General features: G+C 39.9%; 1 protein-coding gene and 1 pseudogene across 9 annotated transcripts in view; one reads left to right on the top strand and one right to left on the bottom strand.

Moving 5' to 3' along the window:
* The window catches only part of SOCS6 (suppressor of cytokine signaling 6), a 76120-nt gene that overhangs the window by 25228 nt on the left and 26144 nt on the right, over nucleotides 1-24748 (top strand). For 4 of the 9 annotated variants that reach the window (XM_035705941.2, XM_049111946.1, XM_049111943.1 and 1 more), the window contains one exon: nucleotides 8715-14340. The exons of 1 other annotated variant lie outside the window; for it this stretch is intronic. In XM_035705941.2, coding sequence (XP_035561834.1) covers nucleotides 8840-10447 — 1608 coding nt within the window. In that variant the 5' untranslated portion in view covers nucleotides 8715-8839 and the 3' untranslated portion in view covers nucleotides 10448-14340. Of the gene's footprint in view, nucleotides 1-8262; nucleotides 8558-8714; nucleotides 14341-24748 lie in introns of those variants that run through there. 4 more of the 9 variants (XM_049111944.1, XM_025422030.3, XM_025422029.3 and 1 more) reach the window with 2 other exon arrangements.
* On the bottom strand, nucleotides 15393-15920 carry LOC112643989 (60S ribosomal protein L31-like; annotated as a pseudogene).

Genomic DNA, 24748 nt, shown 5'->3' with positions numbered 1-24748 from the left:
GTGCTGGGGATAAAATGTAAAAAAAAATCGACTGATCTTTGCTTCCATGTAGAATATAGAGTCTCCTGGGGTGATAGTCCTTAATCACATAGGTTTGTTTGTTTGTTTGTTTGTTTTTAAGATTTTATTTATTCATGAGAGAGAGAGAGAGAGAGAGAGAGGCAGAGATGCAGGCAGAGGGAGAAGCAGGCTCCATGCAGGGATCCCGACGTGGGACTCAATCCCGGGACTCCAGGATCACACCCTGGGCCGAAGGCAGCGGTAAACTGCTGAGCCACCCAGGGATCCCCCTTAATCACATAGTTAATACAGACAGATCTGAGTATATCCATTCCACATGAAAAATCCAGGCGGGAGAGCTATGCAGTGTTCTGAGGTCTTGTACTTGGGGTTTTCATCTACTCAGGAAGAGCAGGATGTGGTTCCTTGAGGAATTGATAGATAAGCTGAAGTGTGAAGGAATTAGTTGGAGATGAGAATGAAAACAACATTTCATATCAAAGGAGCAATATGTTAAAAGTTGTGTTGAATTGAGAATATGGTAAACACGAATGCTTTCTGTGATTAGAGCAGAAATCCCCAAGTAATGGCCACCCCATGTTAAGGAGTTTTCTAACTATTGTAAATAATGGCAAATTATGGCTCGAGGTCGCAGTGTGGGAGGTGAAAGTGGGCAAGTTACCTGATCACCATACCTGAGTAGGTTTGTGTGTCTAAAATTGGTTTACTCACAAGTACTGAGCACCTCCTATACCCTTGGTGTGGTCCTAGTCTCTTGGGAGACATGGGTGAATGATCCCTGCTTTTGTGAAGCTTATGTTCTTTAACAAAGTCTGAGGAGGGGAAGAAAAAGCAACATAATAGGAGGACTGTTATTGTGTGCTAGAAAAAAAGAAATGTGATGCAGTAAGGTGGTTTGTATTGCAATCACATGCCCAGTCAGGGCAGATCTCACCAGAAGGTGACAGCTGGGCAAAGACTTGAAGGAAGTGAGGGATTGGTGGGGTTGGGGGTGTGGTATTTGCAGCAGCACCAGTGCCCTAAATGGAGCATGTTTGTGGTATTCACCGAGCATCAGGTGGAGTGGAGAGAGCGGCCAAGTAGAGAACGGGAGAGTAACGTTATGTGGGCTCTCACCACTGTAAAAACTTGTGTTTTTACTGAGGCAAATGGAAAGCATTTGGGGTTTTACTTTTCCCGCAGTTTGTCGATTGGATTCGAGAAAGAGCAGAGTGTATGTGGACAGATTCGGCTTTATTGCCTCTGTATGGGCTGCCCTTATCCTCCCCCCTGCTCTTTTGTTGCTCAGGTCTGCTTTCCACATCATGTTCTGGAGCTTTCTTCATCTTCTGTACCTACTTTTCAAAACTTAACCTAATTGTAGATCTCTAAAGCTTAGTCTCACAGCATGTGGCACATCCTCCATGTATTTTCCACCCAACCCCTAGATGAATCTATGTGTATTTCTACTGTATTATCTCTGTCTGCACACAGGTATACAGGTTTCTTTCTTTTTTTTTTTTTTTAAAGATTTTATTTACTTATGAGAGAGACAGAGAGAGAGAGAGGGAGAGAGGCAGACACACAGGCAGAGGAAGAAACAGGCTCCATGCAGGGAACCCAAGAGGGAGGGAGGGGGAGAGAGAGAGAGAGAGAATGAGAGAGAGAGAGAGAGAGAGAGAGAGAGGCAGACACACAGGCAGAGGGAGAAGCAGGCTCCATGCAGGGAACCCGACATGGGACTCGATCCTGCGTCTCCAGGATCACATCCTGGGCTGAAGCAGCAGCTAAACCGCTGAGCCACCCCGGGCTTCCCTGGTATACAGGTTTCTAACGTAATGACTAGTATATTCAAAACTGCGAACCCAGAAGGGTTTGCAACTATGTTTCCTATCAGAGATCATGTTTTAGCCAATTAACAGTTTTTAATTGAAGTTGAATGTTAATGTCACTAAAATTATATTGCAAAGTAGGGCATTTAGCAAGAATGATTTGTAAATGGAAATTAGATATTAATAAAACCTTTGCATGCAGTTGATTCATTTCTGTCTCTCTCCAGTGTTCATATAGTAAACCTGAAATTCAACTCAACCATTGTTTAAAATTTATGGGGAGTGCGGTCTACCAGGGAAACTTGGATCGTCCTCTCCTAGAACTAGAGGTAGTTCCAGGTGATTGTTTTAATATCTTAAATTTTATGAAGAAACTGTTCATCTATTTTTTGGGTAAGGTTAAGTGGAGACCTCTGGGTTTTTGTTTTTGAATTCGGTTTTGCCATCCACCTTACAGTCCTCGTGGGTTTGTATGTATATGGTGGTATGCTGGAGAGGACGATGTGTGGGCTCAAAACTGGGAAGTGCATATTCAAACTAGAACATGGTGATAATTGAAATCTTTTCATTTTTTTCTAATATTTATTTATTTTTAGAGCATGCATGTGGTGGGGGGGCAAAGGGAGAGGGAGAGAGAATCTGAAACAGACTCTGTGGTGAGCGTGGAGCCCCATGTGGGGCTCGATTTCACGACCCTGAGATAATGACCTGAGCTGGAATCAAGAGTCAGATGCTTCACAGACTGGGCCACCCGGGTGCCCCCGAAACCTTTCATGCTTCTGAATGCGCTTAGAATCAGACCCGTATCCCTCAACATACCGCCTCAGCGCCCGCCACCACCCCCCCCCCCCCCACACACACACACCATTCACCTCCGGCACAGCGGGCTTCTCAGGGTTTGCATCTGCAGTTCCCACCTCAGCCTGTGAGCTTAGCCTTCCCTCGGTCTCTCCACCTTAGCCTTCCTTTGCATGACTGGCTTGTCAGAGAGGCCGGGGAGGGGGGCCTAGGTGTTATGGAGTCCAGAGTAGGAACCCCAGTATTCTCTGATTGCTGCCTTCTCCTCATGGTATCTCTCACACTCACTAATTATGTCTTCCTGGGCTTACTTGTTTCCTGTCTGTACGGCCCAGACAGCCTCTCCCAAAATAGTGACCCCCGTTGGCTGTGTTGCTACCCGGGGGTGTTCTTCTTTCCCCTTACAAGGTTTTCTCTGAAGACAGACTTTTTGTGGGTCGAGACTCCTCAAGGATCTGAAGATAGTGATAAAAAGAACAAGGACAAAATATTTGGTCTGAGTCCAAGGCCTTCTCAAAGCCACTAGGACCTGCCTCTGGGTTTATCCACACCCTGCCATGTGGACAGTCAGGGGCAGTGGGAAAGCAAAGCTAGGAGTCCACGAACCCTCCCCTGTCTCTTTGTTTACAGTCTAGTCTGACTTAAAGCTTTTAATTGTTGGTCGTGTTCAGAGTTTACTGCTCAAGAATATGATCTCAGACTGCCTCTGTCCAGCCTTTTCCTGTCATTTCTTTGACCTGTCTTGGAGCTCACAGATGTCATCTGTTAGTTTTGTATCAAACAGCGTAACTTCTCTTGGATCCAATGGAGTATCTTACACATGGAGGAGGAAGGGACTTTATGAAAAATAGCTTACTGCAGAAAGGACGTTCTGAGTACCTACTGTAAGATTCATATACTCAGTACCTCTTTTATTTCCTGAGATAGCATCATTCATATATATGTAATACCATGAGTGCTGTTTTTCACCCATGCTCAACTGTCCAAAAGCAAAAAGATTTTTATTTCTAGATGTACTTCTGTAACTATGTGGAGGTAAGTGATGAGGGGGAGGGTGGCACTTAATATTTTTATTTCCTTCTCTTCACTGGTGTTTATCTGATTGAATTTCTTCAGTAGTCTTACATACCTGAGCACAGAACACATGCCACATGAAAGTCCGGGGATAGATTCTGTGTGGTGGAACTCGCTCACCGACAGGCAGGTGTTCTTCTCCTTGGCCTGTTTCATTTGTAGCAATGACTTTTGATTTTGTAGGAGATAGACTGCTCCGTTTTGATAAGAGGAGACTTAGCCAGTTTTGCACAGTGTGGTTCTCCTATCTCATCATTCCTATTATGTACTTAATAGTCAAGGAATATTTACTTGGTATCAAAGAATTTAGGCAGTATATATTAAATATGTAATGGTAGTTCCTGGTTAGGAATATAAAAATGAATGAGACGTGTCTCTTATCTTCAAACACTACAATCTGGGGAGATAAGATATGAATAGAATGCAAGCAGTTCTAGGTCACTGTGTGACATACTATTAAGTAAGTGCAGGTTGAGTATTTGGAGTTCAGACAAGGGGGGAGTGAGCTCCCTTCAGGCCGGATGATTAGAGCAGACTTCAGGAAGAAGTATAATTTCTTAAGGAGTTCTCTGAAACATGGATTAGGAAAAAGAAAGGAAATATTTATCAGGAGGAGGGAATAGCATTAGCAGGCACAGAAGCAGGAAAACAAAAGCCTTTGTAATTATGATTGAAATTGAACTAACATTTTATTCCAGCCCTAGCTAGTTAACTGGGCTTGACCCTACGGGTCAGGCTTTAGGTTGGCTGACATGCTTGAGTTTGACAGATGTTGGAATGACAACTCCAGACAGACCATATATAAGCCATTCTGGATGTTGACCCATTGATCTAGTGCGTCAAGAATTTGCTGATTTTCAGTGATTATTGTAAATACTTTCTTTGTAACATCTCTGTTACTGGGGCTGAACATGTTTGTTTTGTCTCATGTTTATATCCTTTAGTTTTCTATTTTATAGCTATTGGTAATTAAGTTTTCTTATTCTCTGTGTGAATTGATGCCCAGTTCTTTTATGAACAAAATTGGATTTGTTGCTAGTGAGCCAGAAAATTATCACTAATACAGGAGGTTTTATTAGTCTTCAGGTCACTATTTCAGCCTGTTAAGGCAAATAAATGCAATTTCTACTGCTATGAGGAATTGTACTTAAAAGTTCTCTCTGATTGAGAGAAGTTAATGGACCTTCTGGTATACTTAGGTTATCCTGTTTTTCTCAGCTCCACAAAAGAATTTGACAGAGGAGATCTGTCCCTTTGTAGTATCTTTTGAACTGAAGTCTTACTCTTTTATTTTTTTTTTAAGTTTTTATTTTTTAAAGTAACCTCTGTAGCAAGCATGGGACTAACCCCAAGATCAGGAGTCGCATGCTTTTCCAACAGAGCCAGCCAGGTGCCTCTGCAGTTTTATTCTTTGTCCTTTCGGTGCCGGGTTTAAGACATTTATTTCTATCTCAAAGTCTTAAAGATATTTTGTATTTTATTCTAACTAAACTGAGATTTTCACTATTAGATTTTTAATCTACTTATCATTTATTTTCACTGCTGGTGTGAGGTATGGAGTCCAGTTTTCTCATTTTTCCAGATGTATGAGACTGACGCGCTGCCTACTGCGCTAACGAGGCACCTATTTTTCCAGATGTATAACCAGTTGTCTTAGCACTGTGGAGAAACTGTGTCCTTTGCTGTTGGTTTGCCTTCTGTTATATGTCAGTTTCCCATGTATGCCTGGGCCTGCTTCTGTGTGTGATAGTGTTTCTTTATTTGCAAAGATTTCTGCAAATATTTCCATGGTATACACATATGTAATACTACAGAATTATTTCATGTTACTCTTTTTTTTTTTTAATTTTTATTTATTTATGATAGTCACACAGAGAGAGAGAGAGAGAGAGAGAGAGAGAGGCAGAGACACAGGCAGAGGGAGAAGCAGGCTCCATGCACCGGGAGCCCGACGTGGGATTCGATCCCGGGTCTCCAGGATCGCGCCCTGGGCCAAAGGCAGGCGCCAAACCGCTGCGCCACCCAGGGATCCCTATTTCATGTTACTCTTGAGTAGTATTTAGTTGCAGCAGAATGTATAACTGACTTTTAGGCATTTGAAAAACTTGTTTGTGTCATGGAGCGTGCACATGCAATGTACAGATTTTCATGAAGGTACTTTTGCCTCCCTAAACTACTCTGTAGAAAGGCAAGTTGATATGGCATTAGTATGTAAATGCTAAGTATAGTAGGTTATGTGACCTCATTGGTTGACGACCCCAGGAGCAGGTGGATAGTTTGTTGGGGTGCAGGGTGCTGCGGCCAGGGCTGGGGCTTGCTCATCTGCAGGCCCATGGATTGGGCTCATGTGATGCAAACACATTATACTGATTTTTACCAGAAAGCCACTTTGTTCATTTTTTTAAAAAAGATTATTTATTTATTCATAAGAGACATGGGGAGGGGGGTGGGGCAGAGACACTAGCAGACGGAGAAGCAGGCTCCATGCAGGGAGCCCGACATGGGACTCAATCCTGGGTCTCCTTCAGAGGGAGTGGCAGGCAGTGAGCCCGTGGATGGTGCGTGCATGTGCTCTCCTGGCTGCTCTTAACCCCCTGGGTTTCCTCCACACCAAGGCTGTCTACCTCTGATCATCTGAGACCCAGCCACACTCCCTGCTTGGTGATCTGCAGGTGTCTGGAGGTGATGGCATTTTGTGGGGGGGAAAAAAAAAAAAAAGGATCACACCCTGGGCCAAGGGTGGCGCTGAACCACTGAGCCACTCGGGATGTCCCACTTTGTTCATTTTTACTAACTGTTTATTTCCATGATGTACAGGATATTGGCTCCTTTCTACTTATTTTTTTCTTACTCATTGACCTTTTAAAATTTCAACGTAATTTTACACATACTGTTATTCCCAAGGGAACAGCTTATTTTACTTACATTTCATATCAGCCTCTTTCTAATGGCAGGTCCTAATTCATCTTAATCACATATCAACAAAATATCTAAATTCTACGGCATGGTGGTTTTACATTTACAAATGTACCTGTCACAACCGCAGTGTGAGCAGGGATTGTTCTTCTTGTCAGTAGAGATTAGATATTGGAATCTGTCTTTGGCTACAAACCTATCATGTCTACTCAAAAGGAGTGACTTTGCCAGCTAAAGCATGTGGTCATTCTCTGTTTCATGTTTATGAATGGCCATATTTTTGTCAAATTAAGAATGTTAATAACTTAAATATTACATGTTCATACTTAAGTAGATGATAATGGTACTTGGGTAGTGAGTTCATCTAATACACAACTTGTTATAATGTTTAAAAATGACTGGGACTCCAAATACTTATATGCGTTTTATTTTTTACAACTTGCTCAAAAACATAGTACACGACAGTAAGACTTTAAAATTGCTTTTTCCTTTATGGAGATGATATTGCTGATCCCCTGACAGATTGTCTGATCTGAGTGGTTTTTATTAAAAATGATTTCATGCAGATTCTTTGTGCACAGTAACCAAATTCTATCTGTAAAGCAAATGTTGGTAAGATACCTCTCCCTTCATTTGCCACCGTGTTATCATCAGTATATTACTAATAGGTTTGTCTTATAAATTATCCATTCATACATCTCCCTCTGCTCCTGGATTATGAGGCAATAAACGATTTATTAATCTGCGTATGACCATACAGTGCTAGGTATGTAGCGGGGACTTGGTAAACGCATAATGAATTACTGAATGTCATCGAGCTTAGGGCTCCAGTCTTTTGCCAAGAAACCGAGTGATGCTAAACTGATGGGTGGGGAGATTGGAATCTTGCTCTTACTTTTATTAGCATTTTGCATGAGTTGAGCTAATCATCCTGTTAGGGCATTATAGATACTCTGATGGTTGCAGAAACTGCAGAGCACAAATAGAGAGGAAATAAAACATGATGTGTAGTTTCAACAGAATGTCTTTGCAATGTAGTTATGACTGTTATGAGCATTACTTCTGGGACCAGAGTTTTTCCTATAAAATGACATTCAGAAAGTCTTTACAGGGACGGCTCAGTAGTTGAGTGTCTGCCTTCGGCACAGGGTGTGATCTCCGGGGGTCCTGGGATCGAGTCCCACATCGGGCTCCCTGCAGGGAGCCTGCTTCTCTCTCGGCCTATGTCTCTGCTTCTCTCTCTGTGTCTCTCATGCATAAATAAATAAAATCTTTAAAAAAAAAAAGTCTTTACAGAATTAAAATCCTCTTTTCAACAATGGAATGTTGTACAAGATAGTTTAGAAAATATATTTTTGGACATAGAAATAAAAATTTGTCAGGAAAACTACAAAAAAAAAGATGAAGAAATAATAATTCTGGAAATAGGCTTCATAATCTTCTTTGAAATAGACCCACACGTTGACATATCTACTTTCCTGGGCGTACCCCCAGGCGAGCAGGCCGCAGGCTATGCTTGGCGCTATAAATGTGAAGGTGAAAGAACCTTCTTGTCAAGGAACCCACAAATATGAGGGGACATGTCTAGACTTTTTTCCCAGGTTATTACAGATTTTGGGATTGTTTCTGTGTATTTTTACAGATGTTTAAATATTTGAAAGTGTGTATAAATTGTTGAGCAATCAACCAGACTCGCTACATGGCCACTTCGCCTTGGCAGCATCCTCTTGAGCGTGCGTGGCTGGTGACACAGGCGGCGGCGGGGCCCGTGCGAGTTCGTGCAGAGGCTGAGTGTCGGCCGGTAGAAGAGCGTTAGGAGAGACAAGGACATGGATTCATACTCAAAAGCAAGGTGCAGAGAGGAAGGAGGAAGACTCGGGTTTGTTCTAGTGTTACGAGATGTTTGGAGTGGACAGTGAGCTTCTCGTGTGCCGGCGGTGAGTGGAAAGCACCCCAGCCCCAGTGGGGCTGACCTCGTTGTCCATGCGCTCGCGTGTCCTTGTTCCGGAGCTCAAGGAGCAAAATAAAACTTCTGTGGAAATATTTTTTAATGTGGCTTTTTTTTTTTTTTAACTATATGTTTTATTTTTTTAGAGCATGGCTCCAAAGGGTCTATGAAGCTGGAAGAGTACCTAGATGCAGCATTGCAGCCCCTCCAGATGTGTGAGGAGAGTCTTCTGGAGAGAAAGTGATCCTCTTGCAGTAGGTAACTAGTCATAATGAAGAAAATTAGTCTTAAAACCTTCCGAAAATCTTTCAACTTGAATAAAAGTAAAGAAGAAACGGATTTCATGGTTGTACAGCAACCGTCGCTAGGCAGTGATTTTGGAAAAGATGATTCCTTGTTTGGTAGCTGCTACGGGAAAGATATGGCCAGCTGTGATATCACTAATGAAGACGAGAAAGGTGGGAAGGGCAGATCGAAAAGCGAAAGCCTAATGGGTACGTTAAAACGACGGCTGTCTGCAAAACAAAAGCAGAAAGGCAAGGGCAGCACACCGTCCGGGAGCTCTGCCGACGAGGACACCTTCTCCTCCTCCTCGGCACCCCTGGTCTTCAAGGACGTGCGAGCGCAGAGGCCCATCAGGTCCACGTCGCTCCGCAGCCACCACTACAGTCCCACGCCATGGCCTCTGCGACCCACAAACTCTGAGGAGACGTGCATCAAAATGGAGGTGAGAGTCAAAGCCTTGGTTCACTCTTCCAGTCCGAGCCCAGCCCTGAATGGGGTCCGGAAGGATTTTCACGACCTTCAGGCTGACACCGTGTGCCAGGAACAGAGCAATTCCCTGAAGAGTTCGGAATCTCAGAATGGAGACTTGCATCTTCACCTTGACGAACATGTGCCTGTAGTTATCGGACTTATGCCTCAGGACTACATTCAGTACACCGTGCCTTTAGATGAGGGGATGTACCCTTTGGAAGGACCGCGTAGCTATTGTCTGGACGGTTCTTCTCCCATGGAAGTGTCTGCGGTCCCCCCGCAAGTGGGCGGGAGCTCCTTCGCCGAAGACGAGAATCAGGTAGAGCAGGACCTCGTGGTGGCCCCGGAGATCTTTGTGGATCAGGCGGTGAACGGCTTGTTGATTGGCACCACAGGAGTCATGTTGCAGAGCCCCAGAGCGAGTCATGACGACGCCCCCCCACTCTCACCGTTGCTACCTCCAATGCAGACCAGTCAAATCCAAAGGAACTTCAGTGGGCTCACCGGCACAGATGCCCACGTGGCTGAAAGTATGCGCTGTCATTTGAATTTTGACCCTAATTCTGCCCCTGGGGTCGCTAGAGTGTATGACTCCGTGCAGAGCAGTGGTCCCATGGTCGTGACAAGCCTTACAGAGGAGCTGAAAAAACTCGCGAAACAAGGATGGTACTGGGGACCGATCACACGCTGGGAGGCAGAAGGGAAACTAGCAAACGTGCCGGATGGCTCTTTTCTTGTTCGGGATAGTTCTGACGACCGTTACCTTTTAAGCTTGAGCTTTCGCTCCCATGGCAAAACACTTCACACGAGAATTGAACACTCAAATGGTAGGTTTAGCTTTTATGAACAACCAGATGTGGAAGGACATACGTCTATAGTTGATCTAATCGAGCATTCGATCAGGGACTCTGAAAACGGAGCTTTTTGTTATTCACGATCTCGGTTGCCTGGATCTGCGACTTACCCGGTCAGGCTGACCAATCCAGTATCACGGTTCATGCAGGTGCGTTCGTTGCAGTACCTGTGTCGGTTTGTTATACGTCAGTACACCAGGATAGACTTGATTCAGAAACTGCCTTTGCCAAACAAAATGAAGGATTACTTACAGGAGAAGCACTACTGAAAGATTATGAGAACCCTGCATCTTGCACTTTGGGATTTAGAAAAAGAGATTGAAATACAGTTTACAAACTTTCATTGCTATCAAAATCTTTTGCTGCCATACTATTTCAGTTTTATGTGTAAAAGTAATCAATTTGTTTAGGGGTGGGGAAACGTGTCAGCAAGGTGTCTTGGGTTTATTTTGGTTCTTTAAAAAGGGAAGTCTTGAGGTTTTGGAAGTGTGAATTATCTTTCATAAATGTGCAGAATAAATCACAATGTGAATTATCAGATTCTCCTTAACCACCCCCCTCAAGTCCTTTGCTGCTATCCACTGTGATTTTTATGCATTAAAAGCACATTTCATGTGTATTTGACCCTAAGTAAAGTTGAATGAAACTTACAGAATGAATATCGTTATGTCTCTTTAAATGGCCTGTTTTCAAAGATCGTGTTGAATAAACATACCCGTATGATAAAACGCAGGATTTACACATACACTGAAAATGATTTTTAATCTCATACTTTAGAAAGATTTATTTAGAATTATGATTTGACATAATCTTGGGTATTGGAATGCAGAACTGCAACATATCTTTTATGACATTTCTAAATTGTTTTTGAGGTTGTGCTGTTTTTTGGTTGTGAAAAGTTGAATTTTTCTGTTGCCTTCATTTTCATCTTGTGGTTCGTCTCTTAATAAATGGCCTTACATTAAAAAAAAAAAAACATAAAGAAGTGTATACCACCAATTTAGAAATTGTTGCCTTTTCTGTCATTAAGCTCTGGTATAAATTGGCATAACATAGAAAGACCTATGAGACTGGAACTATTATTGAAGAGATGCTAGATGATCATAGTTTCCTGTGATAGTAATGTTTTTGCGTTAATTATACTTTCCTTTGGTAAGGTGTTTTCTCTGTGATTCCTTTAGCTTAGCCAGCATTTTCTTTGGGTGAACTTGATGTAGAACAGATTTTCATAAAAGGACTAGATTCTCTTGCAAAATTTAAGTTTATATAAAGTTTTAAATTGATTTGAGTAGAAACATTGTTTTAGAGTTGGATTTATATTCTTTTACATAGTCACTATTGAGATGTGCTAGATTTGACCCTCCCTTTTCTCCATCAAAAACACAAAAAAACCCCAATGACTCTAGTTGAAAAACTGTGGAAATTGCAGAGCATCATGTAAGAAGAATATTGAGACCTTATCAGATGTATGGAAGTCTTGTTGCCTACCGTATATACTGCCATTTAAAAATAGTTTTTTTTGTTTTGTTTTAAATTTAGCTAAGTCTTAAGTAAATTGGCAGGCATCCTTAGTTATTTTATCTGAATCAGTTTCTTGGGTTGAGGGGCGAAGAGGAGTGTGTTATCCCCAGGACTTTAGTTATTTTGAAATTCAGTGTTTATTTGCTTCAGTGAGTATTTTGGAAGCACCCCATCTAGAAAATGTTTCCATGTCAGATGAAACCTATGATTTAAGACATTTATTCCCTTGTCATTCAGTTATCCTATCTTTTACCCCTCAATTAAAAAGATGAGTAAAGGTCTTAGGTCAACCTTAATGGCTTTGTAATTCAGACACACCAGTATCCCTGTTTTTTTTTTTTTTTTGTGGTTGTTATTGTTTTTTTCTGTTTTCTAGGGTCAGAACTAAGAAATACGAAGAAAAGGCACAATAATATCATGTTCTGGTATTTTGACTTAAAGGGGAAAAGGTACTTAATTTTGGTGGAATGTTGATTGTACCTTGTCACAAAGACTCCTCTTTCATTTTCTGATATGTTTTCAACTAATAAGATGGATTATGGAGTATACTGTAATAATATAATTTAAGTGTTCACTATAAGCTATTTGGATTAAGAACTATTACAGAGTTGTAAACTTATCAAATTAATGCAAGACATTTAAACTATTTTTTTGCGAAACTATTTATTTTTAAACAATTTAAAATATATCTAGGGTGAGTTAAAAGTCCCTGTGCATCTATATTAGATGGCAGGTATTGTCACAGAGTCACTGTGTGTTAATAATAAGTGTTGAAATGGCTTCTCCATGTTTCTAGAAGCATTTACATGAACTCTTCGTGAGATCATGGTGCACAGAGGTCTTTGGACCGCCCTGAACCCTGTCTTCTCATGTGGGTGTAGCCTGTTCCCCACGTTTTCCTCATGATACCATGTGTTCAAGATCTAACTGTTAGTTTCAAGTTATTATTTTGATTTTTCATCTAAACGTTTTTAAAATTGTATTTTGTGTTTTATGGGGGGCAAGTCTTGATGCTGTTCTAATTCAGAAAGCCAGTTTTTTACGTGCTTTTGTATATTCATAATATAAAATACTTTAAGGTGAAATGCCCTATCCTAATCCAGTTTGAAATTGCTAGGGTCTGATAGTATATTGATAAACATAAAAGTATTTGCCAAGATATTATTTACAAATAAAGGAGTATTGCAATATTTTCTGCTTTTTTTGTAGAGAGAACTGTTTGGCATACGCAGCACAATAGAATGTGAAAGATTGGCTAAATAAATAGTCTGTTTAAAAATGGAAAGGGGAAGAGATCAATCTCCATCCTATAATTTGGTCTAGATACCGTTTGGGTGAATTTCTGGATTCGACTGAATGGCAGTTTAGATGGCGTGGGCACAACCTGTACGTGATTTTTAAATACGTGCTTCTAAAAATCTGAGCTCAAGGCAAGAAAGAGAGAACAGGAAAGCTGTATCCTTTTGCCATCATACATGAATCAGAGTAATTTTTTTGAATCAACTATTTCATCATAAAACTTGATGGAGGCCAGAAGCAATTCTAGGCTTATCGAGACACTAATATGCATTTGTATAAATAGTAAGAAAGCATAGAAAGTACTTGAAAGATATCTCACTCTTTCTCTAAGGAGAACTGTTCTCTTTCTACTTGGTGCAATAATCTGAAAACCTAGGAGGTCAAAAATATATCACAGGAAATGATCATAGAGCTAAAAATAGTTTTTGAGGAAACCAGCTACAAGGGTAACCATCTTGCTGTTGAAGAAAATCAAGTGCCAAAAGGTTAAATCATTGGCATATAGGAAATAAACATCAAGTATACATTATAATTTCTGAGCCAGTATTACTGAAACAGGATAAAAAATTACTAAAATCTTAAATAGGTGATATACAGTGTCCCTGCTAACTATAAATCTAAATATCTTAACAATGCTTTCAGAAATGCCAATTTTAATCATTGTACATTTCACATTATATATGAAAGATAATTTGCTTTGTGAATGATTCAAAATAATAGAAATTAAATCTTAATGGCTTTTCATCGAATGTGAAGTCTTAATTTGAAAATGAAATCGCACTACCAGCAACAGACAGTTTTGTTGAAAACTCTAATAAGGAACAATTGCCAGTTCCATAAATAACTTTAAAATTCCAAAATAAAGTATTGGTATGCTAGTAATCACAAATTTGGTTTCTTTTAATACTTTTTAAAATCCTATTAAGGTTTTTATTTTAAATAAACATTCTTTTTATTAGTCATAACATGGTGACTGTGTAGTTGCTGTTTCTGAAAAGTGATCCAAACTCTACATCCAGAGATGAAAAATTCTTATAGAATTTTGTAATAAGTATACATGTTGGGTTAAAGAAATTTTATAGTCGTTGGAGTGCCATGAAATTAATACTTGCAATCCAGATTGCTGTAGTTTACACTTTTTCTGTATGTTTCAAATCAGGTGTGTACCATTTGTACTGAGAACACCACAGAATGAATTATCCAAAGTCCATTGATTTTACTATGTGTTTTGGTTTGTAAACAAATTATAGTAATTTCTTGCACATTTTTGGAAATTAATTGTATAAGAATTTATGTATCTGCTTCTAGATACAGTATGTAAATAAAAATTTCGTTCACAAGATCTGCCTTGTAGTCCATTTAATACCTGGATACAGAGTCTGATTTATTTTTTTTAAAGATTTTATTTATTTATTCATGAGAATACACAGAGAGGAGAGAGACAGAGAGAGAGAGAGAGAGAGAGAGAGGCAGAGACACAGGCAGAGGGAGAAGCAGGCTCCATGCAGGAAGCCCGATGTGGGACTTGATCCTGGGTCTCCGGGATCACACCCTGAGCTGAAGGCAGACACTTAACCACTGAGCCACCCAGGCGTCCCACAGAGTCTGATTTTAACTAAATCAGGTTAACTGGGTAGTTTTTGGATGCCCCATAAACTGGGCAGAGACTAGAGGGAAGTGACCAGCAAATTTAGTGGGAAAAAAAAAAAAAAGAAAGAAAAATTGAACTAGTATTGCTCATGGGAGACAGGAAATGAATGAAGAATCAGCTAATGTTACTACTGTTCTAAAGCCCTCAACATACAGGAGTGAGCTGAAGAACACCTACTAGACAAAGACTGCTTAAAATTAGCATAATAAAACTTCACTACAGGAAGGTAGTGCTGAATGATGAAATGTTTAGAGTGTGATAATTTTTAAAAATGTCCCTATTAATAGTATTTAGTAGAAATAGGAGATGATCAAATTTTCTTTAATTCTTTTAACTTTCTCATCTTGCAGTTACCAGTTTTAAGGGTTTCTTAACCTTCTGAAATGTCTTTTAAAAAAATTGTTTTCTTTCTCTTTTTGTGACTTGTCTTGCTAATGGATGATTTATACCAGTTGCTCTGTTCCCACCCTCCTTCCCCCCAGAGCCGCCTTCTCCCCAAAGTCCATGGCTCGGTAACACCTGGGCCTGACTGCTGGCAGAGAACCCAGTAAACCCAGTAGTAGTGGCGTCTGAATAAAGTATCCATTTCTTTTCTTTTCTTTTCTTTTCTTTTCTTTTCTTTTCTTTTCTTTTCTTTTCTTTTCTTTCTTTCTTTTCTTTTCTTTTCCTTCCTTTTCCTTTTCCTTTTCCTTTTCCTTTTTTTTTTTTTTAGCAGTTTTATACCTTTATTTGACAATCAGCAATTAGTTCTCAACCACATTAACAGTCTGAAGATTTTTGAAAGTGGTGACAGGTATGTGGGTAACAAGCGTGTAGAGCTTGTTTGGTAAATCTTCATCCTCGTTCCGTTTTCTGGACAACCGCACACGGATACGGTATGGAACATTCCTTATTCCTTTGGCCCAGACAGCTTTGTTGAGCCTGGTGTCAGTGCGCACATCTGGAGTTACCATCTCCTTCACGGCATTGCCGGATCTCTTTCCGTGCCCAAGGGGCACGCTTCTTCAAACCCACTCCATGGATACGTTTGTGAATGTTGATGGTGTATTCTCTGGTCATTACCTCGTTAATAGCAGAACGGCCCTTCTCACCACCCGTTTTTGTGAGAGCCATTCTGGGCCCTGCTTGGAAAGGACAAAGTTATCCGTTTCTGAACACAGTTGACTTCGCACCCAAACTCCTGGAGTTATACTTTTTTCTTCAACTGTATTTTCCCTACTCAATACCATGCAGCTTTGCCACCTAAGGAGTCAGAAGAGAGTCCTTCTTGGGAAAGGCTGCCTTAGGTTGTGAGAGCCAAAGAGAGGTTGGCCAGAGCAGGGACTAGAGAAATAAAGGGTTTATGAGCAGGGCCAGTTGCTTTGCCTAGAGGTCATCCCAGGCCATCAAATCCTGCCCTTGTTGACTGGCTTGCAAATAATGGTAAATCTTAAAAGGGAGACTCTCTTTGATCTTAAGAGGTGGTTTTCCTCACACCAAGAAACTTCTAGGAGGTTCGGGTCCATATAGGAGGCTGCCTTTTTTCTGGTCTCTGCCTTGCTTCTGTGAGTCAGACACTTAATGTAGGACTTGATCACACCAGCTTAGGTCACAAGTGAATTTATAAAACGTTCTCTTAAATACATGGAATTCAAGGTACCTGGGTGGCTCAGTGGGTTAAGTGTCCAACTCTAATTTTAGCTCAGGTCATGATCTCAAGGTTGGAAGATCAAGCCCCCGTGTTGAACTCTGTGCTGAGCGTGAAGTCTACCTAAGATTCTCTGCCTCTCCCTCTGCTTCTGCATCTCCCCCTGCTCTCGCACTCATGCATGCTCTCAAAAAAAATTATCGATCGATCGATCTATGAAATTCTACTGAAGAAACCTATGGGAGAAAGCCTCTCTTCCCTTCTGCAACTAATCTCTCTCTAGCCCTTCCTTATCCCTAACAATGTTTGTTTGTTTGTTGTTTGTTTGTTTGTTGTTTTGGTGCCCAGTGTGGGACTTGAACTCGACCCTCAGACCAAGACCTGTGCTGAGTTCAAGAGTCAGACACTTAACTGAGCTATCCAGGTGTCCCGCCCCTAAGAATTTTAAGAGGTGGCATCTCTGCCCCCTTCCACTGGGAACTCATCCTGAAGCCACCTGTTTTTTTTGTTTTTTTTTTTTTAAAGATTTTATTTATTTATTCATGAGAGACACAGGGAGAGAGAGGCAGAGACACAGGCAGAGGGAGAAGCAGGCTCCATGTAGGGAGCCAGATGTGGGACTTGATCCCGGGACTCCAGGATCACACCCTGGGTCAAAGGCAGGCGCTAAACTGCTGAGCCACCTAGGGATCCCCTGAAGCCACCTGTTTACCTACTGCCTTTGCCACAGCCCATTTCCCTCTCCTCACTGTAGTCCTTGGCATTCTTGTTTTCTTACAATTGGCAAGGGTTGAGCTTCATTCGTCCCGGAGACTTTCCATCCTAATAGTGGCTGTGGGGTGTAACAATTGCCTAGAAAACCAATGGATGGATGTGGATCTTTTAGTACAGAAGAATCCATTGCTCTGCAATACACAGTTTCTTCTGGAATCAATAGATGAAACTGGAGAGCTGAATTTTACATCATTCATCTCTTAATAATCATACCAAACATTAATTTTGCTAATATGTATTTTACATCTTCAAAACAGCCCACTGTAAGGCAGGCGCCTTAGCATCATAAAGAAAAAAACAGACACATGGTGAACCTCACAAGGTCACAAAGATACTAAGTGACAGAACCAGGTTATAAGCTCATGCAGTTTGGTTCCATGCTATCGTCCAGTATGATACACTTTCTCTACTCGGTGGTTTCTGTTTAGAGTGTTTATCTCTGATTATCACAGGGAATCTTTAACAGAAGCAAATGAATTCCTACTGCTTTCTACTCCAGGGGACTACTCCAGCTCAAACCAAAGATGCTGGGACACTTGGGTTGCTCAGCGTTTGAGCGTCTGCCTTCAGCTTGGGACATGATCCTGGGTCTGGGGATGGAGTCCCACATCGGGCTCCCTGCATGGAGCCTGCTTCTTCCTCTGCCTGTGTCTCTGCCTCTCTCTCTGTCTCTCTCTGTCTCTCTCTCTCTCTCTCTCTCTGTGTGTGTGTCTCTCTCTCATGAATAAATAAATAAAATCTTTAAGAAAAATACATAAACCAAGGATGTCCTGACTAGGCATTGGCGGGTAACCATTTCCGGGGCCTGACTTGTGGTGTACCTTATGGGCTTCATCTTTGAATCCTGAAGAAGGGAACACAGCTTTCCCTTGCATGGCCTTGGAAAGGTTCACTTAAAAGAAAACTGCCTAATATACGAATAGAGGAACATGATTAGGTAGAGTTGAATTGTAATTCTTGGGAGGCCTTCTCCATATGTTTGGTGCATAAAGGAAAATGTTACTTCTGCTTTTTGGCTAATGTGTTGGATCAGATTGCCACAGACATTCATTGTGCCCTGTTGTGCTTGGAACCACAATTTTGTGCTTTATAGCAGACAAAGGAATCCACCCTTTCTCATTTCCTATGTCCATGCTCAGCCAGTTCTCTTAAACTTCCTGTCATTTTGTAGTAAGCATATCCTGAACAAGAACTTCCTTCTGGAAGTAGTTCTAACTATACTTATACTCTACATTCTAGCTTCTTTGCCTGCACCTACGTGGATAGAAAAAAAAAAAAATCACCACCTCTGTTCCTCTGGTAATCATCATGATGAATTCAAGGTAAATTCCCTTCCCCACTTCTGTTCTGGGAAATAGCCATTTAATTTATACCTAGCCCATATAATTAAAATGGAAATAACCTCTTTGTTATAGACTTTGAATAGTCTTCCTAAACCCTATCAGCACATGACTAGCCTGGAAATTTTAGAGACCATTTTAGGACAATTAAGTGAACCTGAAACTAACTAAATCCTATTTAAAACACATTTCAAGAGGCACCCGGGTGGCTCAGTTTGGTGTCTACTCCTAGTTTTGGCTCAGGTCATGGTCTCAGGATTCTGAGATCAAGCCCTGTGTTGAATTCTGTAATCAGCAGAGAGTCAGCTTGAAGATTTTCTTCCTCTGCCCCTCCCATCACTTGCACACACACCCTCTCTCTATGTAAAAGAAATAAACCTTAAAAAAACAAAAACAAAACAACCCACACATTTCAGTGTTTCCAGTGGTATAAGTCTGAGGGCAATTAATTCTCTCACCTTTTGTTTAACTGAATTATCTTTATTTTACTCTTTGTTTTTGAAAGATACTTTCACTAGATATAGAATTCTAGGTTGACTTTTTCTTTTGATTGTAACTATTTCAGAATATCATTCCATTGTCTTCTGGACCCTGTTGTTCCTGATGCTGCCATTTGCACTGTCCTTTCTCTGTAAATTATGTGTAATCCTATCACTCCCCCCACCACATGACTTTTCAGATTTTTTCCTTTCTCTTTATTATTTTAATTTTTTATTTATTCATGAGAAACACAAAGAGAGGGGGAGACACAGGCTCCAGGGAGCCCAATGTGGGACTCGATCCCAGGACCCCGGGACCACGACCTGAGCCCAAGGCAGACACTCAACCCTGAGCCACCAGGCATCCCTCTCTTTATTATTTTATATTTTAGTTTTTCTTTGTCTTTATTTTTCAGCAGTCCAATTAATGATGTGCTGAGGTATGGTTCTCCTTGTATTTATCCTACTCGGGATTTATTGTACTTCTTGGATCTGTAAGTCTTTTTGTCAACTTTAGGAAATTTTTAGTCATTATGTCTTTAATTTCTTTTTCTATCTCTTTCTTGTTCTGCTGTCCCTGTAGAATTCCAATTTCATATGTTTGATATTTTCCTAAATATCAGTGAAGCTTCTATTTTTTCGACCATTCTCTCATCTTTTCAGATGTATTTTGAGTTATCTAATACTCTCACCTGTGATTTCCAATTTGTGGTTAGGCCTCGTTAATTTTTAATGATATTCTTTGATTCCGGTTTCCATTTTGTTCCCTTTGGTAGTTTCCATTTTTCAGCTGAGATGTTTCATCTGGGCCCGTCTCTATTGTCTGTTCTTTCCTTATTGCCTGGTTTGGGATCCTTTGGCTCTTTTTTGCTGTTTCTTTGTTGTTGTTTTTAAGCACTCCTGATAATTTTTGATTGGTTGATAAATATCATGGATGAAAATTTTAAGGACTCTGGACTATTACTATCTTCCTCTGAAGAGGGATAATTTTCTTCTGGAAGTCAGCTAGAAAATTGACAAAATTGACAGTCTTGATTCCTTTGAAACATGATTGTGAGCATTGTTAAGTCTGGCTGTTTATTGTCTTCTTAGTTTTATGACATAGCCATTGCTCCTTGGCCACTCTAGGATCTCAACTTCAAACTTGAGTGTTTACCAAGATCAGTCCCCCTTGAACTCTGACCTCTCCTTCCCCAGTAATTCTTAGCTGTTAAAGGCTTTGTTTGTTTCTTTAGACACCCTGTTGCTATTTTTTTTTTCAGGGTTCTTTATTTATTTTCTTCTTCAGGAAGGTTTACACCGTCCATGAAAAATTTAAGTGTCAGGCAATGACTTAAGGGGAATTTGTATGAAGATCTTTAGCCTTTTTCTCTGTGATTCTCTTCCTTCTTTGGTTTTGCCTCTCAAGTCCAAAATGCTTTGACAGCTCCAAATACTGATTGTTGTCTCTTTACCTGGTAAGACTGCCAGACACTTTTCCTATGTGCTGCCTTTTAGAAAATGTGCTTAGGGAAAATGCCAGGGTAAATGTGAATCTCCTGTGTTCTCCTGCTTTGATCATTGTAATCTGTCAAAATTGGTTGCTCACCACTGCCTTCTTCATGTTTTCCTATAGTTGTTTTTGATGAGATAGTTAATCAGATATGAAATGGTTTATTCATGGCCAGAACTGGAGGCCCAGTCTGACAGAGTACATGTTTATTTGTTGACATGTTTATTGTCTGTCTACCCCCTGTCTCTTTTCTTTGATAAGAAAATCTGTCTTAGCTTGGGCTGCTATAACCAAATACCAGAGACTTAATGGCTTAAACAATGTGAGAAAACATTTATTTCTCACAGTTTTGGTGACTAACAGTTCAAGATCAAGGTGCCCGCAGGATCCATGTCTGGCAAGGCTTCTTTTGTTGGGTTGCTCACAGCACTTTCTTGCTGCATCCTCACATGGCTTTTCCTCCATATGTACAGGCAGAGGAAGCAAGCTCCCTGGGGGTCTTTTCTTGTAAGGACACTAATCCTATCATGAGAGCCCACCCTCATGACCTCACCTAAATCTGTTTACCACCCAAAGTTCTCACCTCCAAATATCATCACTTTGGGTAACGTTAGGGTTCCAACATTGGAGTTTTAGTGGGGCACAGACATTCAGTCCATAACAGTTGGGGTGGCTCATATCCCGCTTGGTAGCTGGGAGACCCATTTTTCCAGCTTTTTTAACCCAAAATCTCTTGCCCCATTTGTGTAGTCCCCTCTCTCCACAGGACCTTCATTTTCTTTGAGTGTTAGGTGCTTAAAGAAGTACTTAAAGACACCTCTCAAAGTGAGCTCTAAATTACTGTGTTCCTGTGTCTACTAATTCACCTTCACTAACTGTATGGTACAGTTCAGTGTTAATGAATTCATCGATTCATTCATTCATTCATTCACTCAGAAAATATTTATTTATTGAGCTCATATTATGTGTCAGGACTGTAAGTAATTGTAAGGGAGATGAATGTCAAGGAAAGGTAGGGTTTGGTAAGACCTAATTTGATTTTGTGGGGAGTGGTGGAGATCAGGAAATGGAATGTAGCTTAGTCCATCTTTAAAGACAGAATGCCCTTATTTTCCCAAACATAGATTCTAATTTGTGGCTCGGTGGGTGGGTCTTGGGAACTCAAACTGGGAAGTTTGTGTTGTCCTGAGCCTGTGGTCTGCACATCAATTTTATTATCTTAAGCTTTTCCATGTGGTGGGGAGGCTAGCTACTGGCAGCCCTGGGGTCACATTGTTAGAGTTGTGTAATCAGCAGAGAACAGGAATTTCTTTCCACTAAGGTCCAGCAGGGAGATCCCAGCCAAGACTCCACATTGCTTAACTGGATCACATGTTTATGCTTCACTGTGGCCAGAATGATGGGTCATATGGCTACTCCTGTGGTTGGGAGACAGGAATCTATTCCAAGAGTTGCTCCCTTCTTACTCAAAGTAGGAAAGGTGGTATCTGAATGTGTCAGTCAAGGTAGATATGTTAATGAATAAAGAAAATCTGCTAATAAAATAACATTTAAATGTATATAAAAATGTAGGCAGTTTACCACTAATGGTTTTGTATTAAATAGGATCATTTTATATGAAATATATTTAAATATTGTGGCATGCTTCACATTAATTTTTTCTGAGGCGATGAAGTTGCCTACTTACAGACATACTTAAATTTTTTTTTTTTTTTTTTTGTAGAATAGAGAAATTATCTGGCCTATTGAATAAAGTATCTGGAATGTAGAGATGTGAGACAGTATATCAGTTTTGACTGTTTCTTGGAAAATTATGTGAAACATTTGAAATCTTTTAAGTATTATGTGATTTAAAAAAACTTTATTGATTCATTAATGGCTGAAAAAAGCTTACTGATTGAGAAGTTTCCTTTCTGTGTTCATTCCGAGAGAGCTCACTTCTAGTCAGAGATTGTTTTGTTATATCTCCAACTACTATTTATTAACTTTGTAAATCTGTTGATTATATCACTCAGTGCACATGAGTTTGATAGAGATCAAAGAAAATGTAAAAATCACGTAAAAATAAAGCCTTTTCTAATTGTTTGGGCCAAGAGAGTGAGAAGAAAAAGGAATGCGCTATTTAGAATTCTTAATTTAAAAAATCAGTGCTTTGGGGCAGCCCTGGTGGCCCAGAGGTTTAGCGCCGCCTTTGGCCCAGGGTGTGATCCTGGAGACCCGGAATCGAGTTCCACATCAGGCTCCTTGCATGGAGCCTGCTTCTCCCTCTGTCTGTGTCTCTGCCTCTGTCTCTCATGAATAAATAAATAAAATCTTAAAAAAAAAAAATCAGTGCTTTTTAAGGAGCATTAAGATGAGGAACAGAGAGGGGAGATTATTTGAACTTTGCTATTGGATTTACTACATTTAAATTTTAGTAAATATTGTCTAAAGTAAAACATTTAAAAAATCAAAAGTATCTTAATTAAGTACAATTCTGATTAACAGTCTTTCAATAGCTAGCAATTTTCAGATATATGAATTGCTGAAAATTTCCTATAGCATCTGCCCAGAATCAACTCTATACAACAATAACAGATATTGCTTGTACCTGTTGACCCATTTATGGAAACAAAGAAAAGTATTTGTCTTACTAGATTATTTAAGCTGGTGACATTTATGATAACAATTTTAAGAATTTAGTATTGTCTGATGGGAAGAACTTAATTTTTTTTCCTCCTCTAGTTAAATATCTCCTTGTGATGACATTTTTCACGGGCATATGACCATATAATGGTATTTTGGTTGTTTAAAAATTGTAGACAAACCCAATTCAGAACCAAGAGAACTTTTTCCCCTTTCATTGTCAGTAGATGAATCCACTTTGGATGGAAAACATCCTGTAGTTAATTTGCTTTTACTGCACTCTTGTGGCCTCCTTCCCAGGAGTCTTTCAACCCCAACCCAGCCTTTGTTTTTATTCCAGAGATAGCATTTTTACTCATTCTGTTCGCACTTGGGCATGATATTCCAGTATCTAACAAAAGTCCCTTTTCGAAAACAAGTATTGATTTTTTGGGAGTAGAAATTCAATCCCAAAATATTTCCTCTGGTTTTAGCATATGAATAGATTAAAAGCTAAAAGGAAATTTAAGTTGCTGAAATTATTCCATTAAAGGTTAAAATATACAACCCCTTTCCCCTTCCTTTGGTACACCACTGTTCTTCCTTATGGATCTCCAAATGAAATGATTGTAATGGAAAAAAAAAAATATGGCAAAGCACAAGGCAACAATATACAACTTTGCTATGACCTTGGGACTCTCAATAAAATGTACTTGCATGTCCTTAAATAATTTGCAAAATGAGTTTTTTTCATGGCTTTGATCACCTTCTGAGCTGGTTTCTCAATTTACCCAGGCGATGGCCTCATTGTCACAAGAGAATACCTCTTCAGGAGGCTACAAGATTGTGAAACCATACTTTGATCTGCATCCTTTGATTATGGGAAAATATAAGTATAATTCACTTATTAGAAACCATGTAATTTTAGGAGACTTCAGTTGGGAAGTAGAGCCAAGGCATGGAATACAGAAGTTGATATTTATACTTTGAGGTTTCACTCAAATCCTGACTGCTTATTTCCCCAGCAATGATGTTTGATGGTTGGCTTTGATTGCTTTAAAAAGAGATTTAGTTTCTTTTCTTTTCTTTTTTTTTTTCCACTACTTCTGAGGAAGCAGTTTTTCACTGTTTAGAATTTAAAGACAATTGGTGGAATCCAGAAATTCAGCAAATGCCAAATGGAAAGGGAAATCTGAACTTTAGTTTTTAGAACAATTTGGACCAGATCTTGATTTTTTTTTTCCTTGCTGCTTTCTATACTGAAATTCCTGCACATTTACATTGTTTCTACATTTATGCGTTTCAAGCTGTCTACATTTGCTATGTGATAGGGAGATCGAATGCGAATTCTGCATTGAACTAAATGAAAATGAGTTGTTATTAGTTCAAGGACATGAAAGTGTTCATCCATGTTCATTAAATATGTAACATTGATGAAACTATTAAATTGCCAAACTTCATCATTAATTGATGGAATCTGGATTTTAATCATGTTAACTGTTTTAGTTGAAAGGATTTCTCTATAGAACTGGGTGATAAGGCTGTAACAGGGTGGGAATATATTTCTATTGTTCTCAGAGGAAGTTAAAATGCAAGAGGTCTAAATGTACAAATAAAACCCTTAGTAAAAATCTGGGTAAAAGAAATGAATATACTTATTTTCTTCAGTTTTCATTTCCATGTTAGCTTTAGGGTAAAAATTCAATTTTAATATCATAATGTTTGCTTCTATTCAGAACTTGTGGTAGAAATGAATAGGCTTGCACCCAGAGGTTGAATACAT

The sequence above is a fragment of the Canis lupus genome, chromosome 1 (assembly GCF_003254725.2).
Source record: "Canis lupus dingo isolate Sandy chromosome 1, ASM325472v2, whole genome shotgun sequence".
Classification (NCBI taxonomy): domain Eukaryota; kingdom Metazoa; phylum Chordata; class Mammalia; order Carnivora; family Canidae; genus Canis; species Canis lupus.
The sequence above is the reverse complement of the archived record's forward strand: the minus strand, read 5'-3'. Positions and strand labels throughout refer to the sequence as shown.